We start from the raw sequence: 15,396 nt of genomic DNA on the forward strand, positions 1-15,396 counted from the left end.
CCCTCCCCTTCTTCAGTCATTACCCATTGCCTGAAGAAAAGATACAAATCAAGTGAGGAGATGTTGAAGCCTCACATGCCATGTCTTTCAGGTTCAGTGACCTGTGCAGCAGACACTTTCAGCTGCTTGGGCTCCCATGCCTGTGTCCCCCAGCACTGGCTGTGTGATGGGGAGAGAGACTGCCCTGACGGGAGCGACGAGCTGGCGGCAGCAGGCTGTGGTATGTTTGGGTCTGACCCTGTCTGGAGCTGCTTGCTTGGTGCTGCTGCTGCACCACTGCCAGGTGCTGTTTGTGTGGCTGGTGCCATGCCTGCCATGTGTCTGTGGTGCCATCTTTACCCTGTCAGGATTGTAAGCAAAGTTGATGGACCCCACGTGAGCATGCACAGGAGCACCCTTCTGTGTTTCAGTCACCTGAGACCTCCAGGTTTGGTTGAGGCATCCTGAGGCAGAGCAGCTGAGGGTCAGTGTGTGTGTGCCACGTCCCAGACATGGTACAGCATGGGCTCTAGTGCAGTGAGCAGGTTATTGGCTGTGCAGCTGTGGTGCCCTTCCTGCAGACAGTGCTGCTGCGTGGCAGGGAGCCTGTGCCTCAATGCAGTTCTGTCTCCAGTGTGTTCTGGCTAACTGTTCACAGCTTGCCATCTCTTCCCTACAAACTTCTGCTCCCACTCTTCTCAGATCCATTTCCACTAGGAGTGTCAGGGGTTCAGTAGCAGTTTCACTGGGGGTTGGTTTATTATTGTGTATGAAATGGCATAGGTTAAAAATACTGCAGTGTGCTCTGTCCACCCAGGGTGTGTTCTGTCCACCCAGGGCGTGTTCTGTCCACCCAGGGCATGTTCTGTCCACCCAGGGCATGTTCTGTCCACCCAGGGCATGGTCTGTCCACCCAGGGCATGGTCTGTCCACCCAGGGCGTGTTCTGTCCACCCAGGGTATGGTCTGTCCACCCAGGGCGTGGTCTGTCCACCCAGGGCGTGTTCTGTCCACTCAGGGCGTGGTCTGTCCACCCAGGGTGTGTTCTGTCCACCCAGGGTGTGTCCTGTCACGTGCCATTGCTAGAGTGAGTCATAGCCATGGATTTTAAGGAGCTGCTGTCCAGGAGCAGACTGACACAGGAAGGACATCTGCACTTCACAATGGTCCTTTACTCAGAGTCAGCTGTTAGGTTAGTTGCAGACAGCATCAGCTCCTGAAGCCCTTCTGTCTTGCACTGCTTTGGTTGTCCTTACTTCTGTGGCTGTTTCTGTGGTGCTCAGCAGCTTTTCCTGCTCTTGAGCCGTGTGATGCTCTTTGCATGACTCAGAAGTTGCAATATTCCCATTGGTTCCACTCAGACTGCTCCTGATTTCACCTTTCTGCCAGCACCTGGCTGCATTTCGTCCTGTGCTCAGCTCCATGTGGTTTTGTCTCCTGTCTCCCCCTCAGCTCCCAATAACACCTGTGATGAGAACACCTTCATGTGCCACAACAAAGTCTGCATTCCCAAGCAGTTTGTCTGTGACCACGATGATGACTGTGGAGATGGATCAGATGAATCTCTGGAATGTGGCAAGTACAACAAACATAGAGGCAACAGAAACCTCCCACACTGTTAGCTGTGAGGCCTTTGGCAAGGCCTGCTGGTTCAAGCCAGCAGTGAAAAGGAAGGCTCTCTGCTTCCTAAAAATCCCTTTAATATTAACTTTTAAATGATGTATTAATGAACACAACTTGGCATTGACTTAGGGCTGGAGCTGCAGTGACCAATGATTTGCTGGAGTTGTGGCTCACAGTTGATTGCAAAGAACATTTATAAATGTACAGCCTAGAAGTTCTTATTCATTATGGAAAGCCTTTCATATATTTCTTTGTCTCTGTGTCTAGACACATTTCTTTGTAGCTCCTGCTGAAGCATCTCTCTAATGGTTACCACTGCAGTTAAATTATATCCACTAAAGCCATATGTGAATGTTTAATTTTCACCATTCTCATGAATTTAGGGTTTCTTTTATCCTGTGAATGTCTGGACAGTAGGTCTAGGTTACACTCAGAAATATTCAGCCCTATATCCATCTACTCATCCTCCCCATCGTGCCCAGGGACACCTCTCAACTACACTCAGGTGCTCAGGGCCTCATCCAGCCTGGCCTGCAGCACCCCCAGGCAGGAGGCAGCCACAGCCTCCCTGGGCAGCCTGGGCCAGAGGCTCAGCAGCCTCCTGCTCAACAACTTCTTCCTCAGCTCCACTCTAACCCTGCTCTGCCTCAGCTCCAAACCATTCCCCCTTGGCCTGTCTCTAGACACCCTCAGCAAAAGTCTCTCTGCAGCCTTCCTGCAGGATCCCTTCAGGTCCTGGCAGGCAGCTCTGAGGTCCCCCTGGAGCCTTCTCTTCTCCAGGCTGCACAGCCCCAGCTCCCTCAGCCTGTGCTCACAGCAGAGCTGCTCCAGCCCTTGGATCATCTTTGTGGCCTCTTCTGGACTTGCTCCAGCAGCTCTGTGTCCTCCTCCTGCTGGGGACACCAGAACTGGAGGCAGGATTGGAGGTGAGGTCTCAGCAGGGCAGAGTCAAGAGGCAGAATCCCCTCTGCTGCCCTGCTGCCCACACTGCTCTGGCTGCAGCTCAGCACTCAGCTGCCTGCTGGGCTGCATGAGGGCACTGCTGGCTCCTGGGGAGCTGCTCATCAACCAACACCCCTAGTCTCTTTCTTTGGAGCTGCTCTCACCCCACTGTGCAGGCAGCTTTGTATCTCTTCATGGAGCAAGAGGTTCAGTTGCTGGCAGTGCCTGGGGTGTGCACACTTTGCTGTCAGGAGCCTGAAGCCAAGCACGGAGCCATCAGCTGTTGTCTCTGCAGGGTATCGCCACTGTCGTCCCGGGGAGTTCACCTGTGCTGATGGCAGATGCCTGCTGAATTCCCAGTGGCAGTGTGATGGTGACTTTGACTGCCCAGACCATTCTGATGAGGCACCAATAAACACCCAGTGCAGGAGTTCAGGTTGGTGTTTAATCTTTTCAGTGACCTTCCTCTTGGGAGAGAAAAGGTTTAGGCTTGTAGGGAGGCAGGTGTATAACTTCCTAGCTTAAATCTCCAGGGCTCTCATGGGGACATTCCTTGTGTCTTGCATGGAGAGTGCGTTGTCATCCTGAGCAGTCAAAAACCTCAGTTCACCAAGTTCGAGCCACCCCTTCCCAGGGCAGAAGGTAGCTGTAGAGACAGATTTTGTGTAGTGGATTCTCAACTGTATGGAAAGAAATCTGTAGGAAGAACTAATCAGGTGAACTATTCACAAACATCTTCCCGAGGAAGGATGGCCTCTCAGACCCTGCAAAGTAAGCAGTGTTACAACACTGCCGCTAAGACGTGGCTGTTCCCTTTGTACACGAGTTCTCCTCTCACACGCAGAGGTTGCCAGCCTGTCCTGAGAAAATCCATTCCAAGGTCCTTACAGCCCCGTGTTCTGCTCTTTGTTTTCCAGAGCAGTCGTGTAACAGCTCTTTTTTCATGTGCCAAACTGGCAAGTGCATTCCGCAGCGGGAGGTGTGTGACGGCAGCGAGGACTGCAGCGATGGCTCTGATGAGAAAAGCTGCCACGTTAACGAGTGCCTCAGTAAGAAAGTCAGCGGCTGCTCTCAGGACTGTCAGGATCTTCCCGTTGGGTACAAGGTGAATCATTACATGTGTGTCAGAATGTGAAGTCTTAGTTCTTTCCTGTTTCTGTGACTAAAATAATAACCCTGTGTGCTGCACTTCCTTGTTCTGTCGGAACTCACCTACCACAGTAAGAACATTAAACCTTTCATTCTCAGTAAGCCTAAGAGCCCTGCTGTATCAAAGCCCTGGTACAGCACAGTACAGGCCCTATGGAGAAGAACATAGGATGCTTTAAATACAGTGAATCATGCTCCTGGAGACAGAGCACCCAGCACCCCCAAGGCCTGTTCTGCAGAGCTGATCTCAATTCCATCATCCCCCAGCCTGGACTGGTATCTAGGATTGCCTGACCTAGGTGCAGGTCCGTGTCCTTGTCAGGGAGGCATTGACTACAGAGCCAAAGACTGCAGTTGGAGACTAAGTGAAGTAGAGCCAAAGCCTTGCTGCAGCAGCACTGCTGTGGAGAAAGCATGCCACATCTCTGCAGAGAGTGGGGAAGAGAATCCAGCAGGGAATGTGGTTTTCCACCGATGAAGCTGTGCCCCTGTTGCTAAAGCTCTCAACCCAGCTGTGTTTTGCACCATTCATGTTGCATGTGATGAGCTTGCTGTGGTGATCAGCAGACCCCCATGAAATCAGCTTCAAGAATCCTCACTGATATTTACTATGCAGGACTCTGGATGTTAGCAGTGCTGCACCAACACTCAGTGACAGTTGCACAGTTACCACAAAGCAAATGTGTAAGGGAAGATAAAGCACTCCCAAGGGGCTTGGCCATTACTGTTTTCCTGGCAAAGTCCTTTCCATGTTTCTGAGGAGCTGTGTTAATTTTTCTTCAGTTAAAGAAGGGGAAAAGAACTACTCATTCCTACAGGGTGGTTTGGGAGGGAGTGGTTCTTAGAGTCACAGCAGGAATGCCTGAGCCCCAGCGCTGGGGAGCGTGGCTGTAAGCAGTGCGGGCAGCAGTGTAATTGAGATGTCGCTGGGAGAGCTGAGCCCACAGAACCAGGGTTGTGATGCTAAATTATGGGGAAGAAAGTACCTCAGATAACAAACAGAATCAATGACTAATGCAAAATGATTGCCTTTGGCTTTCTTTCCCAGTGCAAATGCTGGCCTGGATTCCTGCTGAAGGATGATGGCAAAACCTGTGTGGATATTGATGAGTGTTCCTCTGGCTTTCCCTGTAGCCAGCAGTGCATCAACACATATGGAACCTATAAATGCCTGTGTGCAGATGGCTATGAGATACAACCTGATAACCCCAATGGCTGCAAATCCCTTTCAGGTAGCACTTCTCTCTTTTTCCCCCCCCCCCTTTTTAATGTGTTTTTTTCAATCCACAGCACTATCCAAACCAATTTGTGCAATTCTTCAGGCTGTGCTGCCCTTTGGTGCAATACAAACAGTGCTCTGTGAAGCACACCACTCCTTCAGCAAGCAAGAGCAATGTGATGCCTAAGCATAATGAGAAGTTCCATTTTTATCCTTAGCTATTTCACCCAAGTAACTTGTAGTGAACAGTTGCAGTGGGTTATGAAAGACTGAATTAGTAACTTGATTAGAAAAACTATTAGGGGAGTTGGAAATAAATCAGTGAATCCTACTTCTGAGTCACATGATGGCAGGATGTTTATGGTAGGTGTCTTAAGAGCCTTCTGCTGGTTTCTCTCACCAGCTTCAGAACATTAGAATGCATCTCAAGCTTCCTGGTATGAAAAGGAAGAAGTAAAAGGAATTGCCAAGTCTGTTATCCCCTCTAGTATTGCACAGAATGCAGAGTGAAGCTGAGGCCAGATCAGAACACTGGTGGTTGTTTCCTCCCCCCTCTGCCACTGGAGTCATTTATTTGTGCTTCAGTGAGTGGCATTCTCTAGAGCAGTGAGAGGAAGAGCAAAATGCCAATGGGCAAGAAACAACCCCCACTCTCTTTCTGAATGGCAGGAAGGCTGGAAGCTCTGCCTGCCTCATCTTGCTGCCTCAGAGGCTTCCCTGAGTAACCAGAGGAAACACAGGAGAGGGCAGAAATGCAGTACCTGGTTTTTGCTCTCCTCCTGTTTTGTGCCCTGCAAGCCACTCCTATGCTTAGAAGCCACAGATCGCTCAAGGAGCTGCAGCCCCACAGAGCACAGTTCACTTGAGCTGTGATGTGGCAGATGTTAAAAGCCATCAGGACAAGGCTCTTCATGCCCTGGTGCTGCAAGGAGGTGCCTAGGTAAATGGTTGTCCCCTGCTGTGTTTTTGCATGAATTGCCTTGATCCCTGCACAGCAGAGCCGAGCATGGCAGCCATGCTCCAGGAACCACCAAGGTGGTGCTGAGGAGGATGCCTTGGGTCCTTTAAGAGCCTGAAGGGGGCTACAAGAAAGCTGGGAAGGGACTTTTGACAGTAGTGATAGGATGAGAAGGAATGGATTGAAGTTTGAGAAGGGCAGATTGAGACTGGAGATTAGGAAACCTAAAGGGGGCCTACAGAAAAGCAGGAGAAAGATTTTGCAGTGGCTTATATTGACAGCACAAGAGGCAATGGCTTCAAGCTTGAGGAAGGCAGATCTGGAGATCTGGACTGGAGATCAGGAAGGAATTCTTTGCAGTGAGGGTGGAGAGACACTGGCACAGGTTGCCCAGGGAGGCTGTGGATGCCCCTTCCCTGGAGGTGCTCAAGGCCAGGCTGGATGAGGCCTTGAGCAGCCTGGTTGGAACTGGATGATCTTCAAGGTCCCTTCCAACCCAGCCTATGCTGTGAATCTATGAACATTGGATGCAAGCAAGGAGGTCCAGTGTCTTCAGTACAGGAACAGAGTAGGCTGGCAGCACATTTGCACTCCAGGGCATGCAATGGGCAGTAGCTACAAACCTTTAGTGTATTTTTCATCATTATTGGGGGGGTGTGTGTGATTTTTTTTTTCCTTAGTAAAAATAAAGCATATTTAATTTATTTCTCTGTCAGTGTCAGAGATGTGTCCAAGCCATGGCATGAGTGGGTGTCAGGAGGAGCCTTTTCTGATAGACTAGACTAGAAAAAAGCCAGCTCTGGCTTGAGCTGAGAATCAGAGTTGCAGGTTTGTCCAAGTAGCTGAGGTTTTTATGCCTGCCCTACTCAGAGTGCTACAATCTCAAGCAACAATGGCCAAAACTGGCTGGGTTTGCAGCTGGTACAGATAACAGTGATGGTTTGAAGGGAATGTTGAGCTGCAAGCTAGTGGGATGGAATAGATTTCAGCTTCAACCTCTGGCATTAAATCAGGACAAAAAGCAGCATGGGGCCCATAATACAAAGGCAATAAACAAACAATGAATGCCATGGAAAGATTTACTAATTGATTGCTTTGGTCATGGTTTGGTTTTTTTCAATATATACTGCATCATTGATCTCTCTTGGAACATTTGACTGTTTTACAGTGTTTCTTTCACCATGCCATTGGTCAGAGCATGTGCCATTTATCTCCCCCCAGCCATCCGTACCCCAGCATTGTGTTCCTGGTTTGTCCATAACTTGCCGTGAACGCCAGTCTAACGTGTTCTTTCTCCCGGGGTTTAGATGAGGAACCTTTCTTAATTCTGGCTGATCATCATGAAATAAGAAAAATTAGCACTGATGGATCCAACTACACTTTGTTGAAACAGGTACAACCACCACCACAGCACCGTGCTCGCAGCTCCGCTCTTTGGTTCCTTCCCAGAGGCATCGTCCCACAGCTGGCCTGGGGTGCACCACGCAACCCCTGCACTACCTCCAGGGTTCCAGTGGTGTTTTAAATTGACTCTCTGCTCTGAGCTCCCATGATTCCAGCTCAGGCAGTTGTTTCATCAGTCCTTCTGATGTACTGAACCCAAATCATGTTGTGTTTGGGATCCTCTTCCATCGCAAGATACTCTGGGCCCCCCCTTTGGCCGTGCACTCTCTTTGGGCTGCTCGCTGTCCTAACCCAGACCTGTCTTCTTGTTTTGATTCAGGCAGACAATCCCCAGATTTGCAGCATGACCCTACATGAACTTAGATCTTTGGCTGTGTCTGATTTATTTATGTTTTAAGTGATGACTCTCAATTATGATAACCCAAAACCTTATGTGAAATAAAAACAGCTGCAAAACTTAGACCTTCCCCCAGAGAATCAATACAGAGCGGTCACCTGTAGCAGTTCCTGCTCCTCTTCTATGCTTCACCTAAGTGTGGTTGCTTACCATAGGTTAGAGCTCCAGAGCCTGGTTTAATGAAACCATCTGTTTCCTGGAGTACTAATGCATCAGTTGCAGCAGGACTAGGAGGTCACACCTTTCCAGCCAATATCAGGAGGCTTTGTGTGACCTCTTGTGTCAGCAAGCTGTGCATCTTATTGTCCCAAGAGAGGTGCTGAGATCTCCACAGCAGTGATTACAGAGTTAACCATCTTGCATTCAGCATTGACTTTATTTAAGCACAGCAAGCATTGTGTTGGAGTCTGTCTGTTCTGGAATCCTTCTGAGTGCCCTCTCATTTACATCTCGCTGCCTCTCTCCTCTTTTGCTGGTATAGCTGTTAATGGCAGCCTGTGGAAAGAGGGGAGCAACAGTAAGTTCTCTTCATGGTTGGTGCTGACAGATTATCTCAGAGCTTCCTCAGCCTCCAGTTCAAGGGCCTCCTTTTCAGGGCATTAGAGCCCAGGTAGCTGCAGCCATTGAACAGAACCTGTGCTTTCCATACCACATTAATTCACCAGGCTAATGAGCACCTCTGCTGTAGAGCCTCCTGGCCTGTGATCCTACAGAGCATGTTGCAAAGCAGCCAGACTCTCGAATGCCAGAAGCAGCTATACCAGCAGAGCAGGCAGGCTGGCTTCCTCACCAGGACATGCTTTTGTGCTTCTCATGCTCCCATGGATTGGCTCTGTCTCAGACACCTCTCAGATGGAGGCAAATACCAGAGCAAAGCCACCCTTCTCTGTGTATTTGATCTGTGCTTTGCCATTCTAACAGCTCTTCATAGGAACTCAGAGCAAAGCAGCTGGGAGTAGGAGCTCGTTCAGTCTTTGAGCTGTTCTGTGCCAGCTTTGTCCTCCTTTTTCCCCCCAAATACACAAGCTCAGCTGAGCTGTTGGAAGTGTCTCTCTCACGTTCTTTGCCTCCCATTGCCTTCACTTGTTGCCATCAAATCCTTAGAGTTTCCATAGACAGCAAAGAGAGAGACACACACTGTTCCTCCTCACTTTGGGGGGCTATTTACCTCCCTTTTTGAAGTGGGACACCAAGGCAGAGCAAACCACGGCCTGGGGTGCTGTGTGTAACAGAAACGAGCCCAGGGCTGTAAGAGGAGAGACTAATGCAGCTAACAACCTTTGAGTTCTTCCCAGCTCCTTCTAAAAGCACCTTGCACATAAAGGGACAGAGAATTATGCTGGGAGGGCTTACAGGCGACACAAAGAAATGTTGCCTGGAGCTCTGCTGCAGATGTGCAGAAGGAATTTTACCTGCAGTGGATGTGCTGGTAAATACTGGAACTAAACTCACCCCAAATGAAGCACGTGGAAGCAAAGCCCTGCAGGGAGCCAATTCTCTTTATTGCTCTGGGTACTTGAACTTTACAGTGGGGCAGAATATGGAGATAGGGAGCTATGTGTTGACAAACTGCTGACCTTGTCTGGAATGCTCGCCGTTGCGGGAGTCTCTTTCGTGCTCCCTCACTTGTCTGCTCTGTTAAGAGTTTGGAGCAGGGAGTTCTCAGTTAGTGCCTTTCTCATAACAGCAGCAAGAGGCAGGGAAAGTGTTTTGTGGCAGAGGGATGAGTGACAGAGCTTTGCTAACTCCCTGTGGGCATGGCTGTGTGAAAAGGAGAGCAGTCCTCCAGCACCATGGTGTTTCAGGCCTCCTTTAGGACGGTTTGTGCAGCCTAACCTCTCCTTTCCCCTGCGTGCTGATCAGAAGACAGAGCAGCAGCTGGCAGAGGAGCCCTGCTAGCACTTTCTGTACCATTAAATATTGTTGCTCCTAGGTGTTTGCTTCAGGCTTGGCCGCTCCAGCACATCCCCTCTCCAGCCATGAATTACATTAATGAGGGAGGGTGCAGATCTTCCTGAGAGTGGAGTGTCATTGGGCTGATCAGGGAGCTGGTTAACTGATCTCAGGGGTTTCAAAGGAGTGCAGACTGCATCCATTCCTTTTACCACTGCTGCTCCATCTTGGATTACAGCATCTTTGTATATTAGGAGTAGTTCTGCTACCTCTTAGAGTGTTAGGAAGGTTTTGGGCAAGGCTTTGCTGTTCTCAGAGAAGGAAGTAGGAGCCATCAGCTGAATGCAAGACCTCTCACCCTGCCATGTGGGATGAAAAGCCAATAGTGTGTGACTGCTCTTCACAACCCCTAGCAGTACGCCAGACTGGCTTAGTGATTGGAGCCATAGGAGACTCCCAGATGCCTGCTGGGTACCCAGCTTCCCCACTGTGTGCAGACACAACCTCTGTGTGTCTGTGTACACAGTTCCCACAGTGTAGAATCACAGGATGGTTTGGGTTGGAAGGGACCTTTAAAGGTCCTGTGGTCCAACCCTCCTTCAGTGAGCAGGGACAACTTCCAGCCTCCCAAACCTCAAACCCTGCTTATTCAGGAATGGAAATGAATGCATTGCTGACCACCACAGCTTAGAATTCCTGTTTAATTCATATCAGTAGTGAAGTGCTTTCATTAAGTAAGTGTTCTGCTCTTCCTGAGGTTTCTGTTCTAAAATGGATGTGATCTCAGTGACCAAAGTAATGCCAAAGGCAGCAGCCGACAGAGAACTTGAGCCAGAAGCTAAAGCCTTTACTGCTGCAGCTCATTTTAAGACAAAGGCAGAAGCTCTCCACTTGGTTTCATACCTCATCTGCATGTGTGAAGTGAGAGTGTTCTCTGTCACCATATTTATTTCTGTTACAATTCTTAGCTCCTTCTGCCTGTTTGCAAGTTATGCATCAAGAAATGATTGAAGCACTTTGACAACACGCAGTCAGTAAAACAGAGCATTAGGAGTGAACATTACCTGCAGTGCACTTTGCATTCTGAATGCTCTCTCCAGCAGCCTGAGTACAAACCCCTCAATAAAGTGACTGGTTTCCCCCCCTCCCCTCCCTCTTTCTAGGGTCTGAACAATGTGATTGCAATAGACTTTGATTACAGAGAAGAATTCATCTACTGGATCGACTCCAGCAGACCCAATGGCAGTCGCATCAACAGGATGTGCCTGAACGGGAGTGATGTCAAGGTAATGCATGGCGAAGGCATGGGATGGCTTGGGTTGGAAGGGACCTTCAGGACCATCCAGTGCCAACCCCCCTGCCACGGGCAGGGACACTTCTCAACTAGATTTGGCTTCTCGAGGTCTCCTCCAACTTGGCCTTGAACCCTCCACCAGGGAGAGGGTAAGCACAACCTCCCGGGGCAGCCTGTTCCAGGGTCTCACCACCCTCACTGGGATGAATTTCCTCTTAATCTCCAGTCTAAATTTCCCCTCCTCTATCTTCAGTCCATTCCTGTCATAGCAAACCCTTGTCAAAAGTCCCTCCCCATCTTGCCTGTAGCCTTCTTCAAGTGCAGGAAGGCAGCTCTAAGGTCTCCTTTGAGCCTTCTCTTCTCCAGGCTGAATAGTCACAGCTGTCTCAACCTGTTCCCCGTAGGGGAGGTTCTGCAGCCCTCTGATCATCTTCATGGCCTCCTCTGGACCTGCCCCATCAGCTCCATGTCCTTCTTGTGCTGAGGGCACCAGAGCTGGAAGCAGTACTCCAGGTGAGGTCAGAGCAGTGTGCTACATGGCACACTCTCAGAGCACACCAACTTCAGCCTTGTTGAGGGCTGGGGTTTGAACCTGACTGGCATCAGTGAACCTTGTTTACATCCTTCACACAGAAATAATCGGTCATAGAACTCAAAACAGAAGAGTTGGTGAGCAGAAGTTAATGGCTCTCTGCTTCACTGGAGCACAACTCAAGTCTGGCATGGCCTCAGAAGTTTCCTCAAGTCCCTGGGAAGATTTTATTATGTTTTTTTCTGGAAAAAGCAAAACAAAACCAGGAAGCAGGGGAGGATGGGGATCAAAGCCCCTTCAGTCCTCCAATCATCATGACTGCATTTAAACACCTCCCAAGCAGGCAGTCAGCTGCTTCTCCACTGGGGTGAATCTGTGTTTTGTTGCTTCATGGAACGTCTTCAGCACTGGGGATGACCCCAGACTTCTCCTTTCTGTTCTGAACTGTTTCAAGACTTTTCCCAGGCAAAAAAAGTTGTAATTGCCAGGTGGAAGAGTAGAAAGCAGCTCCTCCTCTTAGTTACTTGTGCAAGAATTGTTTGATTTGTAATGAAAGGCTTGAGAAATTTGACCAAATGTTTTCAAGTGAATGTCTGTCAGGATGGGTGCCTGGCTGGCATGTCCTGCTTGTCCTCACTGCTACTGTGCAGCTCAAGGAGGGGGCTGACACTGGAGATCTGACTCAAAGAGGGTGCCAGATGCAAAGGCTTTTGAAAAGAAGCAGATAAAATGTTCATAAGAATGCTTGGGGTTTTCACTGAAAAATCCACCCCAGGTGAATCTGCCACCTGGGAGCTAAAGCTCTGCCAAAGCAGTGCTCAGGCCTGGCTCTGCCTGATGGCCTCTCAGTGCCACACAACAACCTCCTGTCTTCAGCAGGCTGCCCCTGCACAGGTTTAATAACTGGTGCTACAAAGAATTATTTGGCCAGCAAACCTGTTTCAATATTTCTTCTTTCTCTTTTTGCTTTTCCTTGAATGAGAGCTTTTGTGGCTGACAGCCTTTCCCCTTGAAGCATTAATTTAGCTTTATATCCTTCCTGCTTGTTGTTTTGCTGTTTGTGGTAAGTAAATCTCCTGTTAGTCTGAATGATGGAGCTTGATAGATTGCCTAGCTTCTCCCTGTCAGCAATACCATCCCCAGCTTGCTGCTTCTGGCATCTCATTTCTCCTCTGCCTCTGATCATGGAGGGGATATTTCCACCCTTTGAAGGCAATAACTTTTCCACAGGAGTGTGCTGAACACATTAACAGTGTTTCATGCACAGCATTGTAGAGGCAAGTGGAAGCTGCTGCTGGAAACCGCTGCGGTAAGCTGGATCCTCTGCATTAAATGTCTCGCTGGAGATCCCAGTGGCTGGAAGAAGCTGAAAGTGGCTCTCCAAAGGAAAAGTCATCAGAAAAGAGAGACTAATTACTTTGGTTGATGCTTCTAGATAGCGGTGCTAAAGACTGCAGTGCATAAATACTCTGTTTGCAGAGTTGTCTGCTTGCACAGGGGATCATAGAATGACAGGTTTGTCAGGGCTGGAAGGGACCTCAAGGATCAGCCAGGTCCAAGCCCCCTGCCATGGGCAGGGACACCTCACACTACAGCAGGTTGCTCACAGCCACATCCAGCCTGGCTGCAAACACCTCCAGGGATGAGGCTTCCACCACCTCCCTGGGCAACCTGTGCCAGGCTCTCACCACCCTCATGGGGAACAACTTCTTCCTAACATCCCATCTGAATCTACCCATTTCTAGTTTTGATCCATTTCCTGTCTCTCCCTGACACCCTCAAAAGTCCCTCCCCAGCTTTCTTGGAGCCCCCTTCAGATACTGGAAGGCCACAATAAGGTCTCCTTGGAGCCTTTTCTTCTCCAGACTGCACAGCCCCAACTCCCTCAGAGCTGCACCTTGCTAAAGGAGTGACACTGGTGTTGCTAAGGTGTTAGAAAATAAACCAGTTCAGTGAGATGCAAAGATTGGTGCCTGCCTGGATTGAATGTTATAAAGGTTTTATATGGTGCTAAATAAGATAATGAGCTGAAAGGCTGCTTCTACATAGTCATAACTATAACATTGATTTAAAGTACCTAGCAGCATCCCTGCAAAGGCTTTTCAGTACCTTGCAATGGTAAATCAAATGAAAACCAACACATTCAGCTTACATGTGGAGCTGATTATGTGTCAGTTCATCCTCTGGTGCACATGCTTGCAGGGGTGAGGCTGACAATAAATCAGAGGGCACACTGCAGTAACAAACCTGTTAATGCCGCTTAGGAAATCCCAAGCATTTTCAGGTGATGCATTCTGTGGGGTTTTTCCCTGAAGTTTGGGGTGCACAGACCCTAATCTGGCCTAGGATGTCATTGTGGACCTTATCAAGAGTGGAACTTTTATGTCTAGAAGAAGTTGGACTCTAATGACTGGGAGTATTCAAATGTCACTCAACACCTAACCCCAAGGACTGCCAGCCCAGGAAGTGCACTCATGATGGGGTTGTTAATCACTTGGATCTCAGCTGGTCAAGTCTCAGAACTATTCAACTCATCCAGAGCCTGGAGAATCACACAGCCCTGTCAGTAGACACCAAATAGCTTCTGCCTCTTATTCCCTTGGGAGTTTAACTAATTGGTAGCAAGTTCTTCTTTCATCTGCCCCACCAGTGCTGGAAACGAGCACAGAGTTCACTTTCCAACTGGGTCATCCTTTGCTGTCTGCCTGAGCTGAGTTCTGCTGTGGTCTGTCTGCCATGATGACATATGGCACTGCTGTGACAGTGAAATGAAATACCTGCCAGTGGAGAGTGCTGAGAGAAAGAGTGAGCTAATAAGCAGATGTGTTTGAGGGCATGCTCTGGGGAGTGAAGCCTCATCTGCATTTGGTTCTGGGAAAAATAAACAGAACAGGGAAGGGAAGGACAGGAAAGGATGCAAAGCAAAACAAACCCAAGCAAAACAAAGGAAACCAAGCAAGCAGATACTCCACCACCACCAAAACCCCCCAAACCTCAATCCAAACCAGCAAACAAACCCCACACCAAACAAAACCAGCAAACCAGCCAGCCAGCCAAAAACAACCACGAGAGCAAGAGGGGAAGTGGGAACTCCAGAGGACAAGTGAAAGACACAAAGTCCTTAGCAGTGAGTGCAGCATGCAGGGAAGCTGGCAGTGTGGTTATCTGCTGCACCAGGACAGTCTCCACTCTCCCTGCCTGTAAGGAGAGTGTCAGAGTGTCTCAGGGAGGGGCTGCAGCACTTGGCAGGGGATAATCCAAATGTTTCATGTTGTACCTCTCCTGCATCCCCACTCTCTCTAGTCTAACATTAGCAACCCTGAGCAGCTGTTCCTCACCCCAGCATGCAGCTGAATAATTTGTGGCACTTCTGCTCCCCTAGGTAGTGCACAACACAGCGGTCCCCAGCGCCCTGGCTGTCGACTGGGTTGGGAAGAACCTCTACTGGTCGGACTCTGAGAAGAGAATGATTGAGGTCTCTAAACTCAATGGCTTATACCCCACCGTCCTTGTCAGCAAAAGAGTGAAGTTCCCTAGGGATCTGTCCTTAGATCCTCAAGCTGGGTATGGAGCAGCTGTTTTGCAGTAACTGATGTCTAACCTTTTCTATTGAAACATTTTGTGGGAAACCAGAAGAGAGGTGTGGTGGGTTGAAATTACCACCACCCCCATCCCCCCAAACTCATTGGAGAGAATTGCCCCCCAAAACTGAGGGAGCTGGGGGTGTTCAGCCTGGAGAAGAGAAGGCTCTGGGGACACTCTAGAGCTGTCTTCCAATACCCAAAAGGATCCTACAGGAAGGCTGCAGAGGAACTTCTCCAGGCCGAACTCCCCCAGCTCCCTCAGCCTGTCCTCACAGCAGAGCTTCTGCAGCCCCTGGGTCATCTGTGCTCACTCCAGCAGCTGTGTCCTTCTGTTGGGGACACCAGAACTGGAGGGAGGACTGGAGGTGAGGTCTCAGCAGGGCAGAGTCAAGGGTCAGGATCCCCTCTCCTGCCCTGCTGCCC

At 49.4% G+C, this 15,396-nt stretch overlaps 1 protein-coding gene across 1 annotated transcript in view; it reads left to right on the top strand.

Annotated features, from left to right (window-relative positions):
• LRP1B (LDL receptor related protein 1B) overlaps positions 1-15,396 on the top strand; it is a 603,705-nt gene that overhangs the window by 496,576 nt on the left and 91,733 nt on the right. Inside the window, exons 52-59 of the mRNA XM_068158711.1 lie at positions 92-220; positions 1,431-1,553; positions 2,839-2,979; positions 3,461-3,648; positions 4,741-4,924; positions 7,177-7,262; positions 10,727-10,849; positions 14,772-14,953. Coding sequence (XP_068014812.1) covers positions 92-220; positions 1,431-1,553; positions 2,839-2,979; positions 3,461-3,648; positions 4,741-4,924; positions 7,177-7,262; positions 10,727-10,849; positions 14,772-14,953 — 1,156 coding nt within the window. The remainder of the gene's footprint in view (positions 1-91; positions 221-1,430; positions 1,554-2,838; positions 2,980-3,460; positions 3,649-4,740; positions 4,925-7,176; positions 7,263-10,726; positions 10,850-14,771; positions 14,954-15,396) is intronic.

Source organism: Melanerpes formicivorus, unplaced genomic scaffold, assembly GCF_026170545.1.
Source record: "Melanerpes formicivorus ecotype bairdi unplaced genomic scaffold, bMelFor1.0.p_v2 SCAF_41, whole genome shotgun sequence".
NCBI classification, from domain to species: Eukaryota; Metazoa; Chordata; class Aves; order Piciformes; family Picidae; genus Melanerpes; species Melanerpes formicivorus.